At 38.3% G+C, this 26845-nt stretch overlaps 1 protein-coding gene across 1 annotated transcript; it reads right to left on the bottom strand.

Annotated features, from left to right (window-relative positions):
* Positions 1–10836: 10836 nt before the first annotated feature.
* Positions 10837–11638, bottom strand: LOC110692210 (40S ribosomal protein S3a-like). Its single transcript, XM_021869210.1, has 5 exons — positions 11606–11638; positions 11369–11509; positions 11174–11283; positions 11055–11142; positions 10837–10935 (listed from the first exon to the last, which is right to left on the bottom strand). Exons 1-5 carry the CDS (start codon positions 11636–11638, stop codon positions 10837–10839), a joined length of 471 nt encoding a protein of 156 aa, XP_021724902.1.
* Positions 11639–26845: the final 15207 nt, after the last annotated feature.

Below are 26845 nucleotides of genomic sequence, written 5' to 3'. Positions count from 1 at the left end.
GTTTTTACCGTCCTTCTTCAAATGATACCTCACCCTTCAATTCAACTTTTGCAATCTGCTACCTACACATTTCAACTCCCCAACCACAATGGAACAAAACCCTAACCATTGTTCCTCACCACCACACTTCGTAAAGTACACTCTACACTTCACTGATTAACCTTCCTCACCCATAGAAATCTCACCCAAGTTGCAAACCTCTCCACAACTAGCTTCACCCATGGACATCGAATACGAAACCTCTACAAAAGGCATAGCTGAAAACCTAAAGAATTTACCAGTTTATCGGAAGGAATCAAAGAAAAGAAAGATCAAAGAAGAGGAACCCGAGTGGGAAGAACTGGGTGAACCAATTCAGGGGGAAAAATCGATTACTGCTAAGAAAATTGAACCAAGCTCTGATCGTAGCATACCTAATTTCACTAGTAGAATAACACGAATTCGCACCGGTTCAAAACCCCCCTTTTGCAACGGTTTTGAACCGGTGTAGATTTTAGGGATGCCAAAAAAAAAACTTTAGCATCGGTTCAAAACCGGTGCTAATAACGTGTTATTCGCACCGATTCTGTTCAAAACTAGTGCGAATAATGGCCCAAAAAATAAAAAATAAAAATTTTGGCACCGGTTCGGTTCAAAACCAGTGCCCTTAATGCCCCAAAAAAATAAAAATAAAATAATTTTTTTTTTCATTTTATTCACTAAAATTGATATATAAACACTAACATATATATAAAGTTACATATTTTTATTAAAAAAAGCCGTAATTTTACAATTTTCGTCCAAGAAAATAGAATAAAATAAAATTCTGTATATGGGATAAATCACTGAAAACAATTTGCTTTCCCATCTTATTATAATTATGACCACTCCATCGAAATCTGCTGCCCACAGCCACCATCTTCTCCATAGCATCCCCTAGCCTCTTCCCAAGATGACTTCACCACCTCTTTGTTCCCTTCATCGAGGAGCTAACAAGTTTCAAACATGAAGCTCTGTTTCTTCTTCTTCTTTTGTTTTTTTCATGTGTTTGTTGCATAGGAAAGTAACAGTGGAGCGAGTGTGATTCGGCTTGTATCAAAGTAGATGTTCTACATTTGCCTCCCCAAACAGATTACACCAAGCCTTAGAGCCCAAAAACATGTCAAGCCTTTCTATTACATGAGTTGCTGGTGCATGTTCTCCCAAGCTCTCATGTTCTCCAGATCTCCAACTTCTCATTCTTATGTAGCACTTGCTTCTTGGTAATAAACAGGTGCTTCATCGTAGCACTTAACTCATTCCCATCTCCACTCTCCTAACTTTAAGCAGCCTTCCAAGATATTGAAACCCGCAACTTTCTTGCCACTGTATTTTCATCACAGTTCTTTATGTGACTAAGCATAAAGGCTGTAATATTTGCATGCTAAGCTAACCTAAGACTGATTTCATTGTGCGATTTGTATCCTTATCTTTCAAAAATATATATCCAATTGTCTTTATGATTCTCTCAATCTCCTTATGATTATGATTTAGGCAGAAACAGACCAGGAATCATTTCCTAATTGTCTTTAAAAATTGAACAGAATTATAATCAGAGAAGCAATGGTAGTAGAGAATGTACAGTCAATGTTAATACTTAGTGTCTTGGTTAGCAAGCTGTTCTCATGATGCAGTCTGAAACTATTAGTAAAGTGTGTGCTTTGATGTTTCTTTTTTATTTGATCATCTTTGGCAGTTTGGCTAGCATAATATATGGGATATATATTTCTGAGAAAAGATGAATAAATAAGATAAATATTAAGATGCCAGAACTTTACTAACTAATGGAAGAAATTATGTATGAGAACAATGTGCACATTTAAAGGTCTCATATGTCCCTATGCATCATTAATAATAGACCCATAAATCAGTTCACAAATCTGCCCAAAAGTCTCAACAAATCAAACATAAAATGTATTGATTGGAATCTAATGGCGAACAGGTGATGATTATCATTTGGGTGTACTATGTCATATATTAGACTTTCATCATAGACATATGGATAGGAGAACCTCAAGCACATATCACAGACACACCAACATTAATAGCAACAACAACATATCACAATCATACATCCCCTAACCAGCAATAGATCATAGTTGCTGGCAACCATTTATCAACAAGCAACACACAATCCTCCATCTCAGTCAACAATAAATCAGAACAGCAACAATAATCCAGCCCGCCAGCAACGTATGCTGGTATACAACAAAAAAGAGAGAAAATGATGATGATTAATAAACCACCTTTCACAACAGCAGCCAACGCCCACTGTACCACTAACCACTAGCCGACCCTCCAACACCCAAAAGTCACCTCACCCAAATCCACAATCACCACTAATCAAACCCCGCAACCACCCTCGATCCACCTCTAACCCATAAACCACCTCATATCACCCCCACCCACCTCTAACACCACTAATCACCAAATCCACACCAACCAGAAACCAACCCTCATAACCACCCCTGACCCAAGACTAAAAACCCACCCTCAGACCACCCACGACCACAAACCTACCCACCAAAACCATCGCTAACCCACCCCACAAAAGATCTCATCTCTTCTTCTTCTGAGTATATATAACCACCCACCTCATAAAAAAAAAAGCCACCCACCTCGTAAAAACAAAACCACCAACCCAATAAATCAAGCTGTTGTTGTGAAGGGTGGTTTATTAAACATTTACAGACAACAAAAACCCTAGAAATTGAAAAATAAATCAAATTAACAATTAGAAAAAGGAAAGTATATACATACCAATAACCAAGAGCGAAAACCAGGCCGACTTTCGGACTGAGAAGGAGAAGGAGAGCGGCGTTGCTTGCAGCGCAGTTATGGAGAAGGAGACCGAAGGAAAGAGAAAAGGAAAAGGAAAGCGGCGGTGGCTGAGGGATCTAGCCTGCGGTGGTTTCGATTGCATTAACATTAACATTAACATAGTAGGTGCCCGGCGGTGGAGAAGGAGATCGAAGGAGAGAGAAAAGGAAAGGGAAAGAGATCGAGGAAAGAGAAAGAAAGAAGATAAAAGAGCCCGATTTTTTTTTTACATTAGCATTCACACCGGTTCGAACTGATTACTCTTTCCCTCAATCCTGCCTATTTTTTTCGCACCGGTTTTTAAAAACCGGTGCGCATTTTGCGTTGCTCATTTATGTTTTTCTATTAAAAAATTTTCATCAACTTAAAGTGGTGCGAGGATTGTAAGTATTCTGAACTTCTTGTAATTCTTAAAGCTCAAACTTGGATAAAATTCTTTAGTGAATGTTTTGATAATGTGCTTGCTCATCCACCATTGAAAGAATTTTGCGCAAATTTTTAAAAATGAAAATGGTGTGTGCTCAAGCAAAGTTAAAAATCGTAAAATATGTTTAGATGCTGATTATTTGTGTGCTCTATTTGGGACTCCTAATGAGGGTTTGATAGTATTTCAAAGGAGAAACGGAATTGAGCGTTGGAGATGTGTCAATTGGACAGATTGTTGAGTAAATTGGTGGAAAAGTCTCGAAGATGAAAACTAACCATAACCAATTCTCTCTGATTCCAAAAATGGCTCTTTGTCTTTGTGCATCAAGCCATTGTACCTAGAACTCAACACAAGAACGAGGCTAATCACCTTGATGCTATGTTGATGTGTTATCTTGCAAACAAAATTCAAATCAACTTTCCCTCCATCACGATCAAACTCCTCACTCACTACATTACAAACCACTTAAAAATTGGATATGCCAACTTGCTAATCACTCTTATTGCGAGTTGTGGGATTCCTCTTACAAACTTTGAATGCCTCAAGCTAAAAACAAATCATTATGTTCAACCTAAGACCCTTGAAGGTCGAAACTTGCATGTTGTTGATGGTGTCACTCAGTTTCTGTAATACCCTAAATTTTTCTATTTTAAGTTTTGAGGACGAAACTTGTTTTAAAGAGGGTAGATAGTAATACCCTAAATTTTTCTATTTTAAATTTCGGAGACGAAACTTGTTTTACGTAGGGTAAATTGTAATACCCGTTTGGTGATTTTATAAAACATAAAAATTATGGTTTTAATATAATTTGAAAAACATATTTATTTAATAATTTTATAAAACCCTATTTTATAAAACCCTGTGAACTTTTCACGGCAATCGAGTGCAGCCAAAAAAAGAATAAAATAAAATCCTTAATTTTCTTATTTTGATTTCGCTTTTGGGCATCATCATCTCATTAGCATTATCATATAAGTGCTTTTGATTAATCTAAAAACTAACATTTTTTTATGGGGTGATATAGCAATTATGCAGATGCGTGGTCTTCTATTATTATTGTTGTTAGATTAAACGTCTTCCGTGGTAATCACACTATATTATATCAATTTGGAGACGTTTGTATTATTTTTATTATCATATGTAATCACACGGATCTTTAGAATCATTTGTTAACTTTATGATTAATTTTTACAGTGTTGTTGATTGTTATATTTTGATGTTTGTGATTGCAGATTTTATTATATGTGTAACATGATGTGAAACTCGCGTATTATTATTACTTTGTGTCATTTTGTTGTGTTGATCGTTCATGTTATTATTTCTTGGGTTATTAATATTGTTGCTTTAGGGAGTATTATTATTGAGGTGTTAGGGTTACTAATATGATTATTTTGGGTTGAGAATTAATTAAATTTGGTTATTAGAATTATTGTCCTATAAGAGTTGAGATATACTATGATTGAATCGAGTTCGAATGGTTATATTATTTGGGAACATGTGCCATTATTGAGATATACTAATCAGTGAATGGTTATTTGATCAAAGTAGGAGATCAAAAGGTTGAGAATTATTATTTTGTTCTTGGTTTGAGGCTCGGCGTTATAGACCTTAGTCCTTGGCATGTCGGTAAGGAGATAATGATCATCAGTTAAGAATGAGGTACAATCTTTATTTATATTTTTCTATGGTCCCCAACAGTGGGATTTGACCCGTATTGGTCATGGTTTAAGGTGTTTTCTGGTTATTGAGAGTATTCGAGTTCTTATACTTGTTGGTTTATTTATTCGAATTACCCATGTCCAATGCTAAGTATAGAACGACGAGCATGGCACACTTATTGGTTAGAAGAGTTAATTAAGTAAAAATTCGTATTAACATTCGAGGTTGAGTTTGACAAAGGCTTTCTTAGAGTACGGGTTATTTTACTCTTCAGGTGAATATGTGTAATGTAGTTCCGAACTACATTGTTTAAGTGAGTTAATTATGTTAATTATTCTATTGTTCTTTGTATTTTGATCAGGGTGATTACTAAGCTTTTCGCTGACGTGTGTGTCATTTTGTTGTGCTATTTGTGTTTGCGGCCATATCTTTTTCTAATGGTGGCCCTACGACGATCTATTTTTGAATTTATCCTTAATGGTGAGCAGTCAAGGTTTTCGTAGCTAAAGGAGCTCAAGTGTTTCGATTAGTATGCTATAACGAGTTGGTAAAGTTGTATTAATAGCTCACTTAGATTTATTGAGCTGTATAGTTGGGATTTCGTAAGCCTTAGCACTTGACAGGTTGTTGAGTGTGGCGGTAATACCTCCAATATAGGTGTAAGCTTCCGCAATTTTATTTAAAGGTTGTTTATTTTTCCTTTATTTATTATTTATTTCTAGTTAGTTAATCGGGGGTGTTACAGTTTCTTAAGCCAAAAAACAAATCTCAAATAAAATAGGAAGAAGGTGAGAAACTTACTGCAGAGGAGGAATTGGAGAAATGGCTAAAGGAAGAAGATGAGCCCGAGGGGGAGTTGGAGGATAAAGAGAAAAAGAAAAAAAAAAATAGAAGAAACTGAAAAAGGAAAGAAACATGTTGGTAAAAGAAAGAATGTGAGATTGGCTTCTTAGCCAAAAATGAAGGTGGAGCAACCCTTATTTGTTAATCTAAGTGAGGAGAAGGTATTTGATCAGGGGAATTAGAGCACATTTGAACAAGGCACCATGGTTCACTCCATTCTAGTAGGTACAGGTTTTGCTGCCTTCAGTTCTTCTAGAGGAACTGAAGGAGATTAAGAAGGCTATAAAGAAGCTAACAGATTCTCATCCAGCTCTAATTCAATGAATAAAGGCTTTGGAAACGATGAGGGATGACCTTGTGGTGGAAGAGATCCCTGCAAAAGAAGTTGAAGAAGAAAAATAATCCCCTACTCCAACATATGCTAGCTGACTCTTTGTGTCCTGATCACCTGCCTGCCCTAACCTTTTGAATTTCTAAAACTTTGAACTTAGTCTGTATTAAAACTATCTTTATTTTGCTTGCTTTAGCTATAAACAGGGTGTTTGTTTTTGGATTTTGATGTTTGGACGAACATCTGCTTGCTTTCGCTACTATAGAGTTTGCTTAGGTTTGTTATTCATAAAAAAGGGGAATATTGTTGACCATAAAGTTTTGATGATGACTCAATGGAACTTAAACAAACTCATAAGACTTAACTTTCTATTTGAGTTGTGTGGATAACAAGTTCTTAGTGGGATTGAGTTATATGCTATGATGATCCAGAGGAAGAAGGAGCATTTAACAAGGTTTGAAGACAGCTCATGAAGCTAAGGAAAGCAATGAAGAAAGTCAGAGGTCGAGTGCCGGGGGAGGAGCTGAAGCTGTAGAGTCGAAGCCTTAAAGAGAAGAGCTCAAGAAGTCAAATTTATTTTCTGTTTTATTTTAGGCTTCTTATGTTCATACTTAGCACTTTGATATAATTAAGAGTCAAGTGGATTTTTATTTAATATGATATGATTTATTTTTTATTTAATTCGTTATTTTATTTATGGAATATTTTAGAAAATATCTTTTTGGAAAATATTTTACAAAAGATTTTCTGTTTATTTGTTTATCTATTTAGAAAATCTTATTTCGAAAATCTTATTTAACATGTATTTTTGCTCAATCAAAATGGTTGAGAAAAGTTAGGAAATGGCAGAACTAGTTTGAGATAAAATAGGGAAGTTGCTTTTGCTTACTGCCCAAGTTCCCTCTAACGGCACTTTCTAAAATTAAGGAAGTTGTGACTTAGTGGGACTAAAACAACGGTGAAAGCAACTGCCTACCTCTTATATAAAAGACTAATTTTATAGTTAGAAAAACACACTTGAGCATTACAATCTTTCTGGTTTTAAAAGAGTCGAAATCTACTTGAGTCTTTAAATGTCTTTGTGTTTAGTATTAGAGTTAGTCTTGTGTTGTATTGGGGTTAGAGTTTGAGTGAACTCTAAGTGAGAATTGCCTTGAGTAAGCAAAGAGAAAGAGAGAGTGTGAGAGTTCAACTGGTTAAGGGATCAGTTTAAAAGAAAGCTCGAGTTCATTAAGGAACTTGATTTAGATTCTTAGTTTGTAATAGGTTGTTTGCCCTATTATAATTAAGAGTTGAGTTTTAAAATCTCTTATGGTCGTGGTTTTACTTCTTGATTAGGGTCAAGAAGTTTTTCACTTAAAATCTCTCTTTGCACTTTAAGTTCTTTTAAGCTTTATTTTACAAATTCCACAAAAATTACCCTACTTCCTCTACAATACAATTCACCGCGCCTCTTGTATTGTTCATTTGTGTCAACATTATTGCATAATTTAATTAGAAAATTCATGCAACTTGTAACTATGTTAACTAGACTCATTCTAATATGCAATTTGTTTAGGATGGAAGTTACTCAAGTTAAGGGAGAGGCAAGCAATTGAGGAAGAGATAAAAATAAAAGGTATTTGACTTATGAAGAAGATGTACTTCTGATAAAATATTTACACGAGTTGAGTTGCGATCCAAAGTGGAATTGCGAGAATGGGTTTAAGAATGGTTACATGAATAGATTGGAAGAGATGATTAATAGTGTACTTCTTAATTGCAGCTTGAAAGAAGTTCCCCACATTGACTCAAGGATCAAGCATTGGTCGGAAAAATATAGCGCATTGGCGGAAATGTTATCTGTATCAGGATTTGGATGGGATGGGATGCTGAGAAGAAGATGCTACGAGTAGAGAAGGCAGTGTTTGACGGATGGGTGAAGGTATGAATATCTCTTTGTTTGCTACCTCTGTAGTCTCTTCTCTGAACTTGAGTTCTCTTTCCTGAACTTTACTTCTCTGGAAATGTATGTTGTTGTTTTGCTGCTTGTACTTTCTGGTAATCTACATAATTTTTAATTAATTTGATATCAAGAGGCTAGAAAAAAGCCAATGTTTCGGAATTTATTTCTGATCATCTTGAGTGTTGTTAGTGCTGGTAGTTAGCACTTAGCTGTAAAAGGGTCCTTAACTGTGGGTGATAGTAATCAAGCTTCTCTGATCATCTATGCTTATCAAAATTAGAAAAGCTAGAAACTAGTAAGTAGTAAGTTGAGATAGAGGAATACTATAACTGATTTGATGAATGTTAATCTATGAGAACTCCTAGAGATACTTTCCTGTCGTTCTGTATCTAGGTTCAATTGATAATATCTGTTTTGTCATGACTGTTAACTAATCATAAGCGAAATGAATCATTATGATCAGCATAATAGTTTAGTGGATCAGTTTATAGGGAATTAGGGACTGATCTAAGATGATAAGTTTCATAGATCAGTTTAAATATTTTAGTTCATAAACTATATTAGTAAAAAAAAAAAAAAAAAAAAAAAAAAAAAAAAAAAAAAAAAAAAATGGTTGAACCATTAACCAAAATTTATAAATAATGAATTCATTGTTGCCTTTTACTACTGCAATTTTGAGAAATAGAAGCTGTTCCATTTTACTGCCTTTTATTAAACCATTAACCAAGGTTACTTGACTCACCTCTTTCGGCTGGTGTTCTAAGCTAATGTTTTGTTATAAAGTCGAAATGTCCTATCCTGTCCAGTTTTGATCTACCTGTTAACATATCAGTAGCCTGGTTCGGTATTAAAATAGCCGAGGAAAGAAGTGTAGTTGCTCAAAAATATTTTTGATTAAGTTTCAAAGGGGTTATTTGGTTTCTGATTTTTATGTTTGTTCGATGTCCTGTTTCTGATATTCTTGATTACATTTTCTGTTTTGTGTTATTCTGTTTTTGTTATCAACATCATATGCCATAATATTTTGCTTTCCTCTTGCTCTATCCTACTTTTACATGTTTTGACTTTTTGCATTCTCTTACATACAGTATACTCATAAGAAAGCTAAGGAGTTGTTTAGAGTTCCATTCATTCATTATGAAACTCTTGCATAAATATACGCAAAAGACAAAGCTACTGGAGATGCAAGTGAGTCGTTCGTTGATGCTATAGAAGATATGGATCAAGAAATTGATACACAACCATTGAATGTCGAGAGTGATGAAGAAGATGATTTTAACTCTACTCATTTGGACACTTATTCTTCTACAAGTTAATCCGGAAAACGTCCCATGAAAATAGAGGATGATAATTTTACTCCTTCAAAAAAAAGCCAAAAGTGAAGGCTTCTACGATTCATCCTTCCACAAGTGATTCTACTACTCAATCCGGAAAACGCTCTAAAGGCGAAGGAGGCTAAGGTAAAAGGAAAGAACAAGGTAGATTTGAAGAGCTCGTGTAGGAATGATGATGGTGATTTGGTGGCCTCCCTCCATAATGTTTCCAAGAATTTTAGGAAGATATTGAAAAATATTAATGTTAATCTCGAGACTATGGATAGTGCATGGTCTAAAGTGGAAGAAAAGGGGCAGAGGATGAATGAAAAAGTGACAAGGTTTTGGACGAGGTAATGAAGTTAGATGACATTTCTCCATCCAAAACTTTAGAGGTTGCTACAATTCTCTTGGCGAAAGAATATAAGCTCCGCATCTTTTATCAAGCGCCAATTAATATGAAGAAACAATATGCAATTAATCATCTTAAGAAGAAGTAGATAGTTTTGCTGTTGTTGGAGTAAATGTTTCAATAGATTTTGAATGTTTTTTTTTTTTTTTCTTCTTTTTTTGGAATACAAGAATTCCTATGCTTTTTTAATTAATAACGAACTAATATGACTTTGCCTATATCTAGCATATGAAATTTTATGGTAATTAGTGTTGCTCTACATTGCATAATGTGTAGCAAAACTTAGCAAAGACTAAAAAAAAAAAAAAACTATTTGGTTCCAAGTTATTTATGCCAAACAAAAGGAAACAGATTGGTTGTAATTGTTTAAGTTTTCTTATATGTTATCTTTTCTAATTTGATTTGATACCAAATACCCCCCTTAGTGACGTAGCCTATGTTATACAATGTTTATTAGACTATTAAGCAAGACATTTTACAAACAGAAAAACTTAGCAACAGTTTATAAGAACCGACTCTCCAATTCTAAATGCACACATCATTGACATTAAAAGAAACGCAACACTTAAGTAAAATCTCTTGAGCAAGTAGAGAATTGATGTTTGAAGCTCAACACTTCATCATTTACAAGACATGATTTGGATTACCAAAATAAATGATTCAAAAACTTTTATCAATCGCCCAAAACAAGGGAACATGATATGGCATGTTGATACACTAGCTAATGGCTTACAGAGTCGATCAGCCCTGAAACCATTAATAGCAGAACGCTAGAGTACTAATCAGCATAGCCTCGCTATCAATGTCGACTGTCACGTTGGGGGCAATACTAAATTAGCAATGTATGAGAAATAACTCCCAAGCAAAATTGTAAATATATGAGATGGATTATGATAACAAAGTAGGAAACACAAGCGTTTAAACACAATAAATTTTCCCAAGAAAAATCATCTTACAACTCTCTTTTAACAAAAAGATACGACTCCAAAACTTCTAACTAATCAATTTCATCATTAAAAAACTCTGCTAAACAACGTCTATATTACTAGAACATGAAGCAGATTTTGTTTAAGCACCAACAACTTCTGTGGCCTCACCCTCAGCAACAGTTTCCTCAGCTGGCCTGTCTAGCTTTACACCTACGTCCTCGGAGTAGTCACCGTCAACCTACATCAAGCCAAACAGGCAATCAATTTTAGAATCAGAGTTCTAGTCACTATTGAAAGATATGTGATCAACTGCTTTAACACTAAAATTCAACACTAGAATTCAGAGGAATGACTAACCTCCATCAATTTTCCAAGATCGAATTTGGGGGCCTTGAGGATTTTAACCTTCCTGATGTACAAGTTTTGCAGGGGGTAGATGCCAGTTATGAGGAACAGGAAATTACCCGCCAGTTATAGCCTTTTCAATCTCCTTGCCAATAAACTCGGGGATGAACTTAGCTACAAAATCCTTAAGATCACAAGAGCTAGCATGGTTGACCATGATCTCACGCATCTTACGGCAGATCTACACAAAAGATTGCCACATTCATTTACTTGTAAACATCAAGTGAGAATATGTATTTAGAGAAACCAATCATAAAATAACTAACCTGGAGGATCTGGCTAGACTGAGCATAGCTGGTCCTCTTAACCTGGTTAAGGCGCCTATTTGTGAAAGCAATACAGAACATACGCAGGGTGAAGTTGTCAATGGTCTTGACATCATAATGAGCCTCAATCAAAGTTTGCCACTTGCAAAAAGGGGATTACTGGGATCTTCTTTCCAAGTGCCTTGATAATAATAGAAGTTGGCACGCTAAGTTGCTTAATATGGCTGAAAAATGCACCTTGATAAAGTCTGTTTTAAACTTATATCCCATCCATGCTATGCAAATTAGTCTCCTTCCTATTTTTATCCTTTTGGATCTTAAAAGGCAATGTAAATATTCCTCTAGAATAAATCAGATTCTATTAGGTATACTCCTAGAACCAAATGGTGGAATGTTACCATTATTCCAATTGCTCTAGGTGGGTTGGGTACAAGGTACTTAAAGGATTGGAACCTTTCTTTTATGACTAAGTTAAGATGGATTATCTTTACACAACCTGAAAAGCTTTGGGTAAAGATTTTGAAGGTTAAATATATTATGAGATCCAATTTCCATGATTGTTTTCCTAATCCTTCCCAATCTCCCTTGTGGAGAGATATTCTTAAGAGTAGGGAGTTACTTTCAAATGGGTTGATTATTAGGGTGGGAAATGGAGTCGATACTTCTCTATGGTATCATCATTGGATCGGTAGTGCCCTTCTCTACAAAATTATATCATCTGATATCCTCTAGCCTAAATGTCATTGGAGAGTTTCTAATTATAATTAGGAATGATTGTTGGTATATTGATGTTATTAGATATTTACTTCTTGATTATATTTGCCCTCTTATTCTTATCACTGGTCTTTCCATCATAGATTCTACTACTTCTACAGATCGAATCAGGTGGCAGTATCATCCCAATGATGTATTCACATTCAAAGCAGCTTATTTCCTTTCCGCAAACCCTACACATATATCTCTTCCTTTCTCTTTTAATTGGAAATCCTTCTGGAAACTTAATGTTCATGTGGAATCGGGTTCTTTCCATTATTCCTACAGCTTCTCTACTTGCTACCAGAATTCCAAACTTTGATCAATCCTTATTCTAGGTGTCAACAAGTCTAAGACCTTCATTCACTTGTTTAGGGATTGTAATTCTTCTATCATCCTCTATAAATTGATCTTTTAAAAAATAAAACCACCTGAGCTGCAAAGTTTAATTATGGTTTCTTTATGAACTGTAGCTGGGATGCTTGGTTGAGTTTTAATTCCTCTCAAACTCCAAAATGGAAATGTATTTGTTTTTTTTTTAATTCGAATGTGTCATATATGGAAGCTGAGAAATGGAGTAATCTTCAATGCAAATATCTATAATTGCAATTCTGTATTTAACGAATTTATTAGACTATCAAATCAACAATTTTGTTTTACAGAGAGGTTCAAAGGGGAAGGAAAAAATGACTGATTCACAAGGGCCATTTATCACTAAACCTCACTCTTTGGGCCCTCCTAAGCCTGGCTTTCTCAAGTTGAACACTGATGGAACTTGGAAGAGTAGCACCGTAGGAGGAGGTGGAGGAGTTTTCAGAGCAGAGAGAGGGGAATGATACTTTGGCTATTCAAGAAAATATAATGCTCCATCTGCCCTAGATTCTGAATTTTATGCCTTAACTGATGCAGAGGCCATGAGAGGACTGTTTAACAAAGAATCTGATAACATGCATCATGAACTTGCAGCTGTTATAATTCATGTTGGCAGGTTGCTCAAAAATAGGGATATAACTGTCATTTTGAGCCACATCCCCATGGAAATAAACAATTTAGATCATTATTTGGGTTAATATACTATGAACATGGCTTTGGGTCACAAACCACACAAGTGTTGTTGCAGCCTGTGAGGCGGATCTTAGAGCTCTGCATGCCCCTACTTCTTCCTAGCTATCCTTTTCAGTTGTTGTTTTTCAGCATGCTATATGTACCATGAACATTGCTACTGTGTTTATATTCTACTAAACGATATTTAAAGTTAGCATTTTGGGTTTAAGCAAAACTTTGGACTTTAGGCTGTAATATATTTAGGGCTATGCCCAATTAATATATGCTTCCTTTTGTGTTAAAAAAAGTTTAGCTTAAAATTAGAGGTGATTTTGAGACAAGACAACTCGCAAGCTATTGGAGCTTGGCTCGGTCAAAGCTTGACTCATGTAATCTCGGCTCGAACTCGACTCAAGATTGTAACGAGTCAAGTCCAGCAACTCACAACTCGACTCAAAAAAGCTCACAAATAGCTCAATTAAAATTTTAAAGTATGTATCTTTCAAAAAAAAAAAAAAAAAATTTAAAGTACGTATGTATCTTGTTTATATAATTTGAATCTTTGTAAAATAAAATTTGAAAAAAATAAATAAATATGCCTAAATATGGAACTAATTAACTTATCATTGTTCACATACTTTTACCCTATTTAAATCGATTCTTCTTGGTAAAATTGTTTATGAGATAAAGTAAAATTAATTCCTTGATATTAAAAATATAAAGAATATTGGAGTATGATGTTAGGTCTCCTTGATCTTTGGCGATATGAAACACTACCAAAATTTGGCCTTCTAGCGACAGGTGAAATCCGTCTCTGATTTCTAAAAATTCATCGCTGGATTTAGCTAGCTACGGATATATCAACATAATCACTCCGTTGTTGAACACCTTGTCGCTAAATGGACTTTGAGACGGAAAACAAGTAAACCGTAGTTGATGTAGCGACCGAATATTTTCGGTTTCTATTTCTGTTGCAAAGACTTAGAAACGGAGATAATATGTTCCGATATCAGCAAGGGAAACAAAGAATCCGTCTCTAAATTTAGCAATGGAAATAAAATTTCTATCTCTAAAAGTAGCAATAGATATATTTAAAAATAAATAAATAAAAAATTTAAAAAAAAAAAAAAAAAAAAGTCTTGCTTATATTTTTATCACCTATATTGTTAGTTGTTTGGTTCAACCCAATCCCTTTACCAATTTGAAACTTCACTCGGGTCAACCTCGCCTCGGGTTTGCATGTAAGGCTCTTTAAATCCCCTAGTCTCAATAACCGCAATTGGTAGGAGTCTAACCTGTGACCTCAAAGTCACATGGTAAAACACTTACCAACTATACCAAGTACTATTTGTTTACTTTTATCAACAGAAGTGATAATAAATGAAAGAAATATTAAAAACGAATCTTAAAACTTTGTCCCTAAATTAGGAGTTTTATTTCGTCCCTATATTAGACAAATTATTATTCGGCCCCTACATTAGAGACGAATTATTTATTCCGTCTCTAAATTTGTGATGGAATTTTAAGTCAGAAGTGTAATGGTCCTAAATTAGAGATGGATTTTTGATTCAGTCTCTAGTTTAGAGACGGATGTTAATTCCCACTAAATTAGAGACGGATTTTCAATTTCGTCTCTAATTAGAGACGCATTTTTAATTTTGTCCTTCTTTTGGAGACAGATGTTTAATTCCGTCTCTAAATCTTAGAGACGAATTATAATTTTTGTTTTATATTAGCAACGGATTGAATTTTTGTCTCTAGTATATCGTTTCTATATAGACAATTTTTTGTAGTGAAAATTTTTTGGTAATACATGTAAATAAACAATGCACACTAAGCAAATGCTTTTGTGTTAATGTGTGCAATTGTGCAAAGCTATAAGTATAAACAATGATTTGATGCTACATAACATTTTCCACATTAACAATTTCTATTGGAACACCCTAGAATGAAAGTTATATAAGGAAATGTAATACTATTATACTAATAATTCTCTCACAATCCCGCATTGAACTATTGGAGAGAGTGGGTGGGAAATGTTCATTCTTTATTCCTACACCCAAGACTAGCCAACTATTCCTACACCCCCTCCCCCTGCAAACGACGTGTTTAATCACCATACCCCCATACCCATTTTTTCATAATTCCACGGTAACTATGCTTTTACCCCTATATATATTTTTTTCAAAAAAATAAAACATCAAAACTGCCATTTTGCATTTATTCATCTCATTTTATCTCTCCTCACCCATTTCTTCATCATACAACATGATTCGAAGTGTTGGCTCATATAATTCAATGGGAAGCACCGCCTCTGTGCCATATGCCATAAGGAATGGAGTTTCACCGGTTGACCCCTTCTCAGTAGTTCTGATGGACCAAAGAACGTGAGTTAATTCTTCTGCCCAAAGCCCGCCTGCCTTCTCGATCTTTTTCTTTATGCCGCCTGAGATGAGCTTGTTGAAAGCTTCAACTTGACCGTTTGCTTGCGGACGGCCAACGGATGCAAAGTAGTGGGAAATCCCTTGATCTTGCAACCAAGTCTTCAGGACAGGCGTTTCGAACTGGGGGCCATTGTCAAAGACCATTGACATTGGTACACCGAACCGGGTGATGACATTTCTCCAAATGAAGGAGATGACATCCTTAGTTTTGATGCCCTTTACCGCCTCGGCCTCAACCCACTTGGTGAAGTAATCAACAGCCACCAAAATGTATCTTCTGCCGCCTGGGGCAGGAGTGTATGGCCCCAAAATATCCATGCCCCATTTTGCAAAGGGAATTGGGCTGTGAATAGCTGTCATATCAGTTGCCGGCTGCCTTATCAGCCGGCCGAACCTCTGGCACTTGTCGCATCTTTTCACCAGATCTAATGCATCCGCCTCAAGTGTAGGCCAAAAGTATCCTTGGCGCCGGGTTCTTTTGGCGAGGATCCTCCCGCCAATGTGAGATCCACAGAAGCCGGCGTGAAGATCTTCCAGTATTTCCTTGCCCCGTTCTGGGGTAACACACTTTAATAGCGGCTGCAAGTAACCCTTCCGAAACAGTTCACCGTTGTGCATTGCGAAGCTTAATGCTCGTCTTTTAAGAGCAGCTGCTTCGGATGAGGTTTCCGGTAGAGTGCCGTCTTCCAAGTAATTCCGGATGGGGTCCATCCATTTGGAGCTTCGATCTAGAAGTCCAATGGGGTCATGTTCAATGCTTTTCTTTTCCATGACTTCCCAGAAGACTGATCTAGGCGTATCACATGTGGCGGAGGATGCAAGTTTGGATAGTGCATCCGCCTGATTATTCTCGGATCTGGGTACTTGACTTAGGTTGAATTCATCAAATGCCCCAGCCTCCTCTTTGACCGCCTGCAGATACATAATCATCACCGGATGGGTGGCCTCGTAGTCACCGTTGTACTGGCTAACGATGAGTTGGGAATCTGAGCAGGCATCAACTTTCCTTGCCCCGACCGCCTTACACATGCGGATACCGGCTAGCAGGGCCTCGTATTCAGCCTCATTATTCGAAGCTTGAAACTTGAATCGTAGAGCGTACTCGTATTTGTCCCCCTCCGGAGAGTGAATAATTACACCCGCTCCGCAGCCATTCAGCGTAGAGCTCCCGTCTACATAAACCCTCCAAACTTCATCGGTTTTATCCGGCTGTATTGGCCTTGTCATTTCAACAATGAAGTCGGCAAACGCCTGACCCTTAACTGCTCGCCTGGGTTCGAAAGTGATTTCTAAGCCTTGGATTTCCACAGCCCATTTAATCATTCTTCCGGATGACTCTAAAGTGGTCATAGGCCTTTTGAGCGGCTGATCAGTGTAAACGGTCACCGGATGTGCTAAAAAATACGGTTTCAGCCGCTTGACTGCTTTGAACAAAGCCAGACCGAATTTTTCGATCATGGGATAACGAAGTTCAGCATTCCGGAGGACATGGCTTATAAAGTATACCGGGAGCTGATTACCGTCTCTCTCAGCAAGGAGGACGGCACTCAAGGAGTGATCCGAGACGGCCAAGTACATGTAGAGAGCCTCCTGGGGTAGGGGACTCACCAATCCTGGCAAAGAATGCAGGTGTTGCTTCAGCCGTTGAAATGCCGCCTCAGCCTCTTCACCCCATTCAAACCTTGACCTCTTTTTGATTGCTTGAAAGAAATACAGGCACTTGTCACCTGACCGGCTGAGGAATCTTCCCAGTGCCGCCAGGCAACCGGTAAGCTTTTGAGCCTCCCTGACGGTACGTGGCGACTGCATGTTGATCACCGCCTGTACTTTGTCCGGATTGGCTTCTATGCCCCTCTGATCAATCAAAAATCCAAGAAACTTCCCGGACTCAACTCCAAAGACGCATTTTTTAGGATTTAACATGACTTTATGCCGTCTGAGGGTGGTGAGAGTTTCTCGGAGGTCGGCTAGATGATTCGCCTGCAGCTTTGATTTGACAATCATGTCATCAATGTACACCTCCACGTTCCTTCCAATCTGATCATAAAAGACTGAGTTCATCATTCGCTGGAAAGTAGCAGGCGCATTCTTCAACCCAAACGGCATCACCTTGTAGCAATATAGCCCTTGATCTGTGACGAAAGCCGTCTTCTCTTGGTCTTTCTTCCACAAGGGTATCTGATGGAAGCCGGAATAGGCGTCCATGAAACTCATCAGGGCATGGCCGGCTGTAGAGTCTACCAAATGATCTATCTTTGGAAGCGGGTAGCTATCCTTTGGACAAGCCCTGTTGAGGTCCGTGTAATCTACACACATCCGCCAGGTTCCATTCGGCTTTTTCACAAGGACGACATTGGCTACCCAATCCGGGTAGTAACATTGCCGGATGAATCCAGCATCCAAGAGTTTCTTGACCTCGGTTGCTGCCGCCTGGGACCTTTCCTCGCCATGGTTCCGTTTCTTTTGCCTGACCGGCTTCTTCTTAGGATCCACAGCGAGTCTATGTACAGCAAGATCCGGACTTACACCCGGCATCTCTTCTACTTCAAAGGCAAACACATCTTTGAACTCCTTCAGCAAAAGGAGCAAACCTGATCCCAAACTTTCAAACGCAGCCGTTCCAACCTTCACGGTTCTGTCTGGCCGACTGTCTTCAAGGACAACATCAATTATTTCTCCTGCCGGCTGAGGGCGAAGGACGTTTGTCCTCTCGGACAGTGATTGCTATTGTTTCTCCTTCACAGGCGCCAGTTGGTCCGCCTTCCTCTTTTTACCGGCTGGCTTTGTAGCCGGTAAGCTTTGATCACAGTCGTCAAGTTCAACAATTTCTTTCTCTTGACCGCCTGTGTCAAGCGTTGGTTTGATGTCCGAGAGGTAACACTCTCTCGCCATCTTTTGGTTCCCACTCAAGGAACCGACTGTGCCATCATCCCTTTCAAACTTTATCAACATTAGAGATGGGATGATGACTGCCTTTGAGAGGTTAAGGGTTGGACGGCCAATAATCAGATTGTAGGCAGTCAGCTCTTCTACTACAAGAAACTTGACAACCATATGCCGGCCCTTACCCTTCTCTCTGAACCGGATGGGTAGATCAATCATGCCCACCGGATGTACTACTCCTCCCCCAAAACCTACAAGAGGGTATGAGGCCGGAAGCATGCTACTGGGCTTATACTTGAGTTTCTCCAAGCACCGGTAGCTGATGAGGTCGGATGAGCTCCCGGTATCAATCAAGATCCGGCCAACTCTTTGATTGGCGATTTTGCACTCGATGACTATGGGGTCATCATGAGGCCGCCTGACCTCGCCTCTATCTCTCTCGGAGATGTTAACTTCCGGAAATGAATATTCAGACGACTGGCCCTCATCCACCGAGTTGACCAGTTTCCGAATGTTATCTTTTGTACCCCGGATGGTAGGCCCACCTCCCGCAAAGCCACCGGCTATGGTCAGAATGGTTTCCTCATCCGTATCCGATTGAGTAGCCGGCTTCTTTGGGGGTGGTCCTCTTGCTTGTTTAGGGGTACCCCTTGACTTGGAAAGATAGGATTTGAGAGCCCCCTCATCAGCGAGCCGGTCGAAGAGCCGCCTGAGACTAAAGCAACCCTCAGTGTCGTGGCCAATTTCCTCGTGAAAAAGACAATATTTGCTCTTATCCCGGGCGCTTAGAGGACTCTTCATAGGAGACGGTTTTTCAAGATTCAACCGGTCCTTTACTTCGTTGAGAATGGAGGCACAGTCCTTGTTGAACTCGTACTTTGGCACATACGGATCCGACCTCTTCCTTTTCTGGAAAGGTTGTCCGGATGAGTCTGCCGCCCATACCCCCTTTCTCTTGTCTTCCTTTTTGGCCGACTGGGTAGGCCGATTCTCTTTTTTATCGGATCTTTTGTAATCCGTTGGAAGTTTAACAGCACACAATTCCACTGCCTGAATGTAGGCCTCCGCCTTCATGAGTGCCTCGTGAAGAGTGGAGAACCTCTTCCTAACCAAGTCAAACTTAAAAGTTGATCCATCTTTTAAGCCTTTGAAGAAATCAGTATAGGCAACGTCATCAGACAATCCATTGATTTGGATCCTCATCAGGTTAAACCGCCTGACATATGACCGGAGCCCCTCTTTGTCTCCCTGTTGTATTGCCCCTAGATCAAGGCTTGTTTTCTTGGCAGGGATGTTCATAGAAAAGTTGGACGTAAACCAGTAGGCCAAGGTCCTGAAATTATTGATGCATCCGGCTGGGAGGTTACCAAACCAACGTTGAGCAATCCCTTTCAACGTTGCCGGGAAGCACCGGCACCATGCGGCATCATCCAAACCCTGCAAATACATCAGGTTGGTGTATGCCATAAGGTGATCTTCCGGGTTGGTGGTACCGTCGTAGGCACCTACCAACACGTTTTTGATTTTAGACGGCTGAGTCATCTCGGTAATTTCTCTGGAGAACGCCGTTGGCTGTTCCCCAAGGTTGAGCAGCCGGAGCTGCCAGTCCATAGGCTGGACGGGCGACTGATGCTGCCCCCCGAAAATACCTGCCTGTGCATAGGGGGATCCAAAGGGCGTATACGGTGTTCCATGCACTGCCGGTTGGATCATATGGGGGCCGGATCGAGCGGAAACCTCGCTCGTCCGGCTGTCATTGTTTGTTCTCGAGTGCCTTCCTGAGGTGGCATTGAAGCTGTCTCGAAAGGTCGATGTTGATGCCGACTCGGATCGCTGAGTCTTTTTATCTTGGATGAGGGTCCGGGCATCAGAATAGACTTTCTTGGTTCCATCCGGCTGAATGTGCCGGACGGGCTTTCTGACTCCATCTATAGGAGTGTGCATCTTTGAGAAATCAAAGAGCCTAGCTGGCATGTCTGACTTCGGATGTGGGGTAGATGCTCTACCCTTGACTGTTTTGGCCGTCTTTTTACCGTGACGCCTTTCTTCCGCCTGACCCTTACGGGGGCCGGCTGTGGAGTCCAGAAGGCCTTTGATCTCTCCTTTGAAGCTCATCATCATATTCATGAGCTCATCTCTGGAGACTGGGGAGTCTCCAGCGGTAGAGGTTAACCCAAGCGGCCCCCTAGTTGGCTTGCTAGGAGCCGCGTGGTTCCCTTCCCGTTCTCTCTTATCTTTGGAACGGGTGTTCTTGGTCCTCAAAGAGCCATCTGCAGCAGTGTAGGCTTCCAAGTCATAGTTATCGGCTGTATCTTGGTCCGAATGGACCTCAACCTCCCCAGTAGGCAGATTGCCTTTACCAGGTAGTATAGGCTCAGATGTCATCTAGAAAGTACTCTCCCCACAGACGGCGCCAGATGTTTGGGGGTCTTTTATGTCCTTCGGGAGAGTTACAATTTCCTAGCAGACTTCCTTCTTACGCCTGTACCTGCACCTAGCCGACTTCCTTCTTGCGCCTGTACCTGCACAAGTAACGGAGACTCCGGATGGGGGGTGGGAGTTCCGCCTCCGAAGATTAAGTTAGTATCTTTTCGAAGTGGAATAAGAACAGTAAAAGCTTCTCGGTTCGAGAGCGTTTCAGTAGGTTTGGGCTTTGTTTGTTTTTATGTGGTTGCAATTAATGTATGTGTCCCTCATCAATGAGGTCTACCCTTACTATTTATAGTAAGGGAGAACTGTACCTCAATTAGGGTATAAGGGACACGTGTCTGCAAAGGAAATGGGCCTTTGCAGACTGCTGAAAGATTGACACGTGTCAAGCATTTATTGGGCCACGTGTCTTAGGGTATTTTCACCCTAAACAACGGCTATGACAATTATCAAAGACACACAGCGGAAGACTGACTTTAAAAAGCATTCAAAACAAGTCAACTTTAAAGCTAAACCAAACGAAAATAAAGTCAAACCAGAGTCAAATGAAGTCGAATAACGTCAACCTACAACTTGGAACCATTGTATGCCCTTATCAAAACCCAAAACGAATATTAAAACCTTTGCATTAGTCTCACAAGCAAATATAAACAATCAAAGCAAATAAAACACATCGTATTCTTATGGAAACTAAACAACATTCACTCTTCACTCATGCCCATCATGAATATGCTCCAACACCTAAAAATCTTCTCTTTACTTTGTCCCCACTACTCGCCATTAGAAATAGGTCGTCGTAGGGCCAAGATAAAAACAAGGCCAAACAACCATACAAACACACAATCAGCAAGGCTGAGTACATAAGCGTAAATAGTACACACTAACATGATTTCATCCTATCAACACACCACTTACCTTGTTGCACCTGTTTATAAGCATATAACATACACCACAACCAACCAATAAATAAATAAATTGCTTAGTTAATTTGATTACGCATCGAACGGGTTTCCCCCCTAACCATCCCCAATAAAGGGGTACTAACACAGGAGCTAAACGAGCCGGTATAAAAGAACCACTCTTAAGTGGTGGAATTTTTGTGCATAATAAAAGGGAGAATACAGCGCCCTGTACTCCCAATAGATGCTATGGTTAAATATATATAACCCCATAACTCCCCCCATATGTTCATACTCGAGGTATATACGTTCCAAGAGTTTTGGTGCGTAATCTCTTTCACTTTACATTGTTTACATATTTTAGACTTGGTGATGACTCTCAATCCATAACATAATCAATCATCATAAATCATTCAAGCAATCAAACATAACAATTTAATTCTTGAATAATTAGTGACCACATTTAATTTAATGTTGAACCCTTTTTAAACTACCTCGGCGTTAAATAACACCTTAAGCGCATAATGCACCACAAATCATATCCCTCGATGTTTGAATCACCTTAAGTGCACTTAGGCACCAAAATATAAATTAATCCTCGTGTTCATAGACATTTAAATAGCTCATTTCTCATACTTATAGCATCAATAAAACTTATATGAACAAATCAATCACCAAAGTTAATCCAATCAACAATTCCAACTAATACCTATCATGATACTACCTTGGAATTATCTAAACAAAGCCTAGTCTAAACACTAAAATAATTATCGAGTACGCGAACGTACCTCCAATATGATCTCAAAATTGCCACAACTACAAATCACTCACTTGGAAGTCTCCTACGACCCAAAATTACAAAGAGACATTAATATCTATTCATAATAAATTTCCAATAATATATACACTCTTTAAATCACTTTTAAACCTTCTAAAACACGCTGAAAATAAATTTAAACCGCCTACTTTTATTCCCAATTAATGGGTAATTAAAAATCCTTTCAAGAAACATAATTCTAGCCTCTACATAAAAATTCTAGCATTATAAAAACTCTTAACTTGTTGTAATTTAGCTTTAAAACATTAATTTCAATAGTTTTAATCAACTACAATCAAATTCCATAAATCAACATTAATTTAGAAACCTAGGGTTTTCAATTTAGGGCTTTTCAATTCAAAAACCAAATTTGAAAATTATATACATATTAATCATGATTAAAACATCATAAAATCATCACACACACCCAAAAACAATAATTAATCAAGGTTGGATTAAATTAAAACAAGAGAGAATTTTTTTTTAAAATCGACGCACAAATAGGAAATGAGGGGAGAGTGGTCGACGCCACCTCCCTGAGGCTGCTGATACTGCTATTGTCGCTCTATGCTGGCGGCGGCCGGCCACCAGTGGTGGTGGTGTGCGTGCGTGCGTGAGAAGAGAAGAGAAGAAAAGAGGGGAGGGGGGAAAATTAAGGGGAAAGAAAAAATTAAGAGGAGAGAGAAAGAGATTTTACCTTTGGGTATTCTCCACCTTGGGCAAAGTCTAATTTGCACATAAGATGAGTATTTATACCCTATCTCAAACCCTCCTACTTTAAATTCCCTTTCTACCCTTAATGATTCCTACTCTTATTATTCCAAATGACATTTGACTTTCTTTAAAACTCCATTGACTTTTAAACTTCCGTTTATAAATTAATTATGCCTCAAAGTTTCTAAATAATAAAATAAAATATTTTCAAAGCAATTAAATAAATAAAAATAGATTTTTAATTAAAATAAATATTTTTAAATTAATAAAATACCATAAATAATTTATTTCGAATTATTAAATACCTCATAAATAATGTTTTAAATTAATATACGTATAAAAGTACGGAGTATTACAAAAATGATGAGTCTAAGAATAATATAAGAGCACCAAGAAGATTTGCAAAGGCATAATATAATACGTTCACTTATGGATAAATATATGTTCATAGCTGGTTGATAAAACTTATAGATATTATTTGTTAACAGAATTAATTTATGTAGTTTAATTTTTAACGTTTTAAGTTTGATAGATATTATTTGTTTACAAAATTATTCTTACAATTTTATATGAAAATTGCGAGTTTTTTTCAAAGTATTATGTCTATCACTTTTGATGATCATTTACAAAAACTAAATGATCACTTTCAAAAGCTTAAATATTCACTTACAGAAGATTAGTAAAACTAAATGATTCTTTCAAAAAACTTAATGATCACTTTGAGAAACTTAATGATCAGTTTTAGAAACTTAAATATTCACTTACAGAAGATTAAAAAAAATTAATATTTCAATAAGAAAAATAGTACTTAATAGCAATATGTTAAAAGTATTCTTTTGAATACTAGGAGCCACTTGAGCATTGAAAGGAATTTATACGTTTCTAGACGCTCTTGGAGAAATTTGAGCACTCTTTTGAACAATAGGAGCAGCTTTATCAATGGTTTAAACACCTTAAATCATTGGAATTTAAACATTTTTAGGAACTCTGGGTGGAACTTGAGCATTCTTTTGAACACTGGAAGCATTTGTAGCAACACTAGGAGGAACCTGCTTCTTCTTAGAACAAACAAACCTTTTCATACATATTGAATCATCTCTTCGCCTCTTACTATTCCCAACTCTAATTCCAAAACCTTTCATAAATGCGTATTCATTATACATTTCATAAGAATCTTCTTCAGATCTAAACTGTTTCCCCACTAAATCAGACTTGCTTGCTTCTTAAAATATAATATCCTTTTTTTGCCACTACAATAATAAAACATGTAATAAATGAACATATATGTCCAATAACAACAATGTTTAATTACAATAACGCATTTGATCAATTAGAGTAAAGCTACCATAGAGTATATATAAATAAACATTTATCTTTACATAATTGATAATTATAATGACACAACAGTATAACAAATAATAAAGTATGTTCACTAGCTAAAATGTGTATGAGCAATTACAAAACAATGATAATCATTAAAAGTCACATGTATAACATATATATTCAAATACAGCTACAATAAACATATAATATACTACACAACATAAATATAAACATAAATGAACATTTACTATTACAGAAGTGAGCATCGTGTTAACTATAATTGTTTATATACAACACAAAAAACTGGTAAAAATAATCGAATAATAAAATTATAAACAACTATAAAATTATAAGACGCCACATTCTTGGGAAAAAAAATAGAATATTAAAACTGAAATTAAGTAAGAGCAATAACAAGAATTGAACAATCAAATAATAAGATTACAATAAAAATTATAAAATAAGAATAATCACACAAAATAACAATCGAATAGAAGAACAATTACAACTAAATCTATAAATCAAATCATCATAATTGTTTCGGGGTTTTCTGATGTCCTGCGGGAGAGTTACAATTCCGAGACTGGAACCGGACGCCTGTACCTGCAAAACAACGGAGACTCCTGGTGGTGGGAGCTCCGCCTCCAACGGTCAAGTTAGTACTTGATTAAGGAATAATTAATGCGGAAATTAAAGTGATTGGGTCTCTCTAGGTGAGAGTGTTTAATGTATGTAATCTGCTTTTTTAGCGTGATCAGCATGTAATTCATGTAATCCCCCTTAATGAGGATTAAGGGAGGTATTTATAACCTTTGGGAAACGTGCCAATCCTAGGTTTAGGTTAACCTAGGGCTGATTGGGCTTCCCTCAGAAGTTGGGCCTGGGTGGCCGGTTTCTCCATTAGGCATGGAGTATGCCACGTGTCATGACATAATAGGTCCAAGATGGACGAATAAGCGTGTGCCACGTGGCAAGCCCTGACAGTTCCAACTGGGGGACACTTGGCAGGACCTGATTGGCCCACGTGGCGCATTCCGATTGGTGGGAGCAAAATCCCCTAATCATTTGCCCATCACAGGTGGCACGTGACTGGTCACGTGTTACCTGTGAAAGGTGTCGCACTGTAACAGGCGACGGCCTGCTACAGGTGTCACTCGGCGAAAGGCCGAGAGATTTTCCCGCCCAAATTATGAATTCTGGAAGTGACCCTTCGCCTTCTCACTTCGCCTATATAAGGGAGTGTTGACTTCAGTCATTTTCACACTTGAGAACTTTGTGAGAGAACATTCAGACCCCTAAACTTGCTCTGACATTTGGACCCTTTCTGCCTACCGCCTGCTCTGACAAGCCGACTGCACAGGATTTTCAGAACTCCATCAACGTCACTCGTTCAGGTAACCGTCGGTTCTCTTACTCTTAATTTTCTCTTTATTTTATTCTTTTTTGAAATGGCACCACAGAAGCACACGACACGACCTAGGTTAGTGATCAGCCGGTCACCGGGGACGGCTGAATCTAGGACTAGGAGTGCCGCCTGCCCTTTTATGGACCCATCTTTGCCCTTTATACAAAGTCCGACTGTATCTGTGTCTATGCAGAGTATGATGGCCAGAACACAAAAGACTGCCAGGATCTCAAACTCAGACGGCTCCTCCCACAGGGTGCCGATTAGTGAAACATTTGACCAGGCGCCAGATGTGGAAGTGAAACAAAGCGGCTTGAAAGCCGGCAGTTCTGAGGGAGGAGTCAAGGTGACCCCTTCCCATTTTACAGTTGACAATTCTACATTCTCTCCTGCTCCTTTTGAAGGAGAGGAGGCGGGCCCCTCCGGGAGAGGGGAGGAGTCGTCCTCTTCGGACTCGTCAGAGGACGATTCCGAGTCTAGCTCTTCTGGCCATGCTTCTCTAGACACAGAAGAGAAAAACAGTCGCCTGCAAGAGGCGAGGCTTTCTCACGCAGTTGAGAAGGGGGACGATTGGGCGGAGCCATCCGCCTCTCACCGAGAGCAAAATACCCCCTACTACTGCACGGTACCTCGGGGCCGGATCACAGCCATGCAAGAGAAAGTGGAGAGCTTTATCGCAAACCACACAATGGGCCCCGGCTTTTTAGTGTTTGTGTCGGATCCAGAAGACACAGTCGTTTGGCCGGCTGGTACCAGTTATGATAG

The sequence above is a fragment of the Chenopodium quinoa genome, unplaced genomic scaffold, assembly GCF_001683475.1.
Source record: "Chenopodium quinoa cultivar QQ74 unplaced genomic scaffold, ASM168347v1, whole genome shotgun sequence".
Lineage (NCBI taxonomy): Eukaryota > Viridiplantae > Streptophyta > Magnoliopsida > Caryophyllales > Amaranthaceae > Chenopodium > Chenopodium quinoa.
The sequence above is the reverse complement of the archived record's forward strand: the minus strand, read 5'-3'. Positions and strand labels throughout refer to the sequence as shown.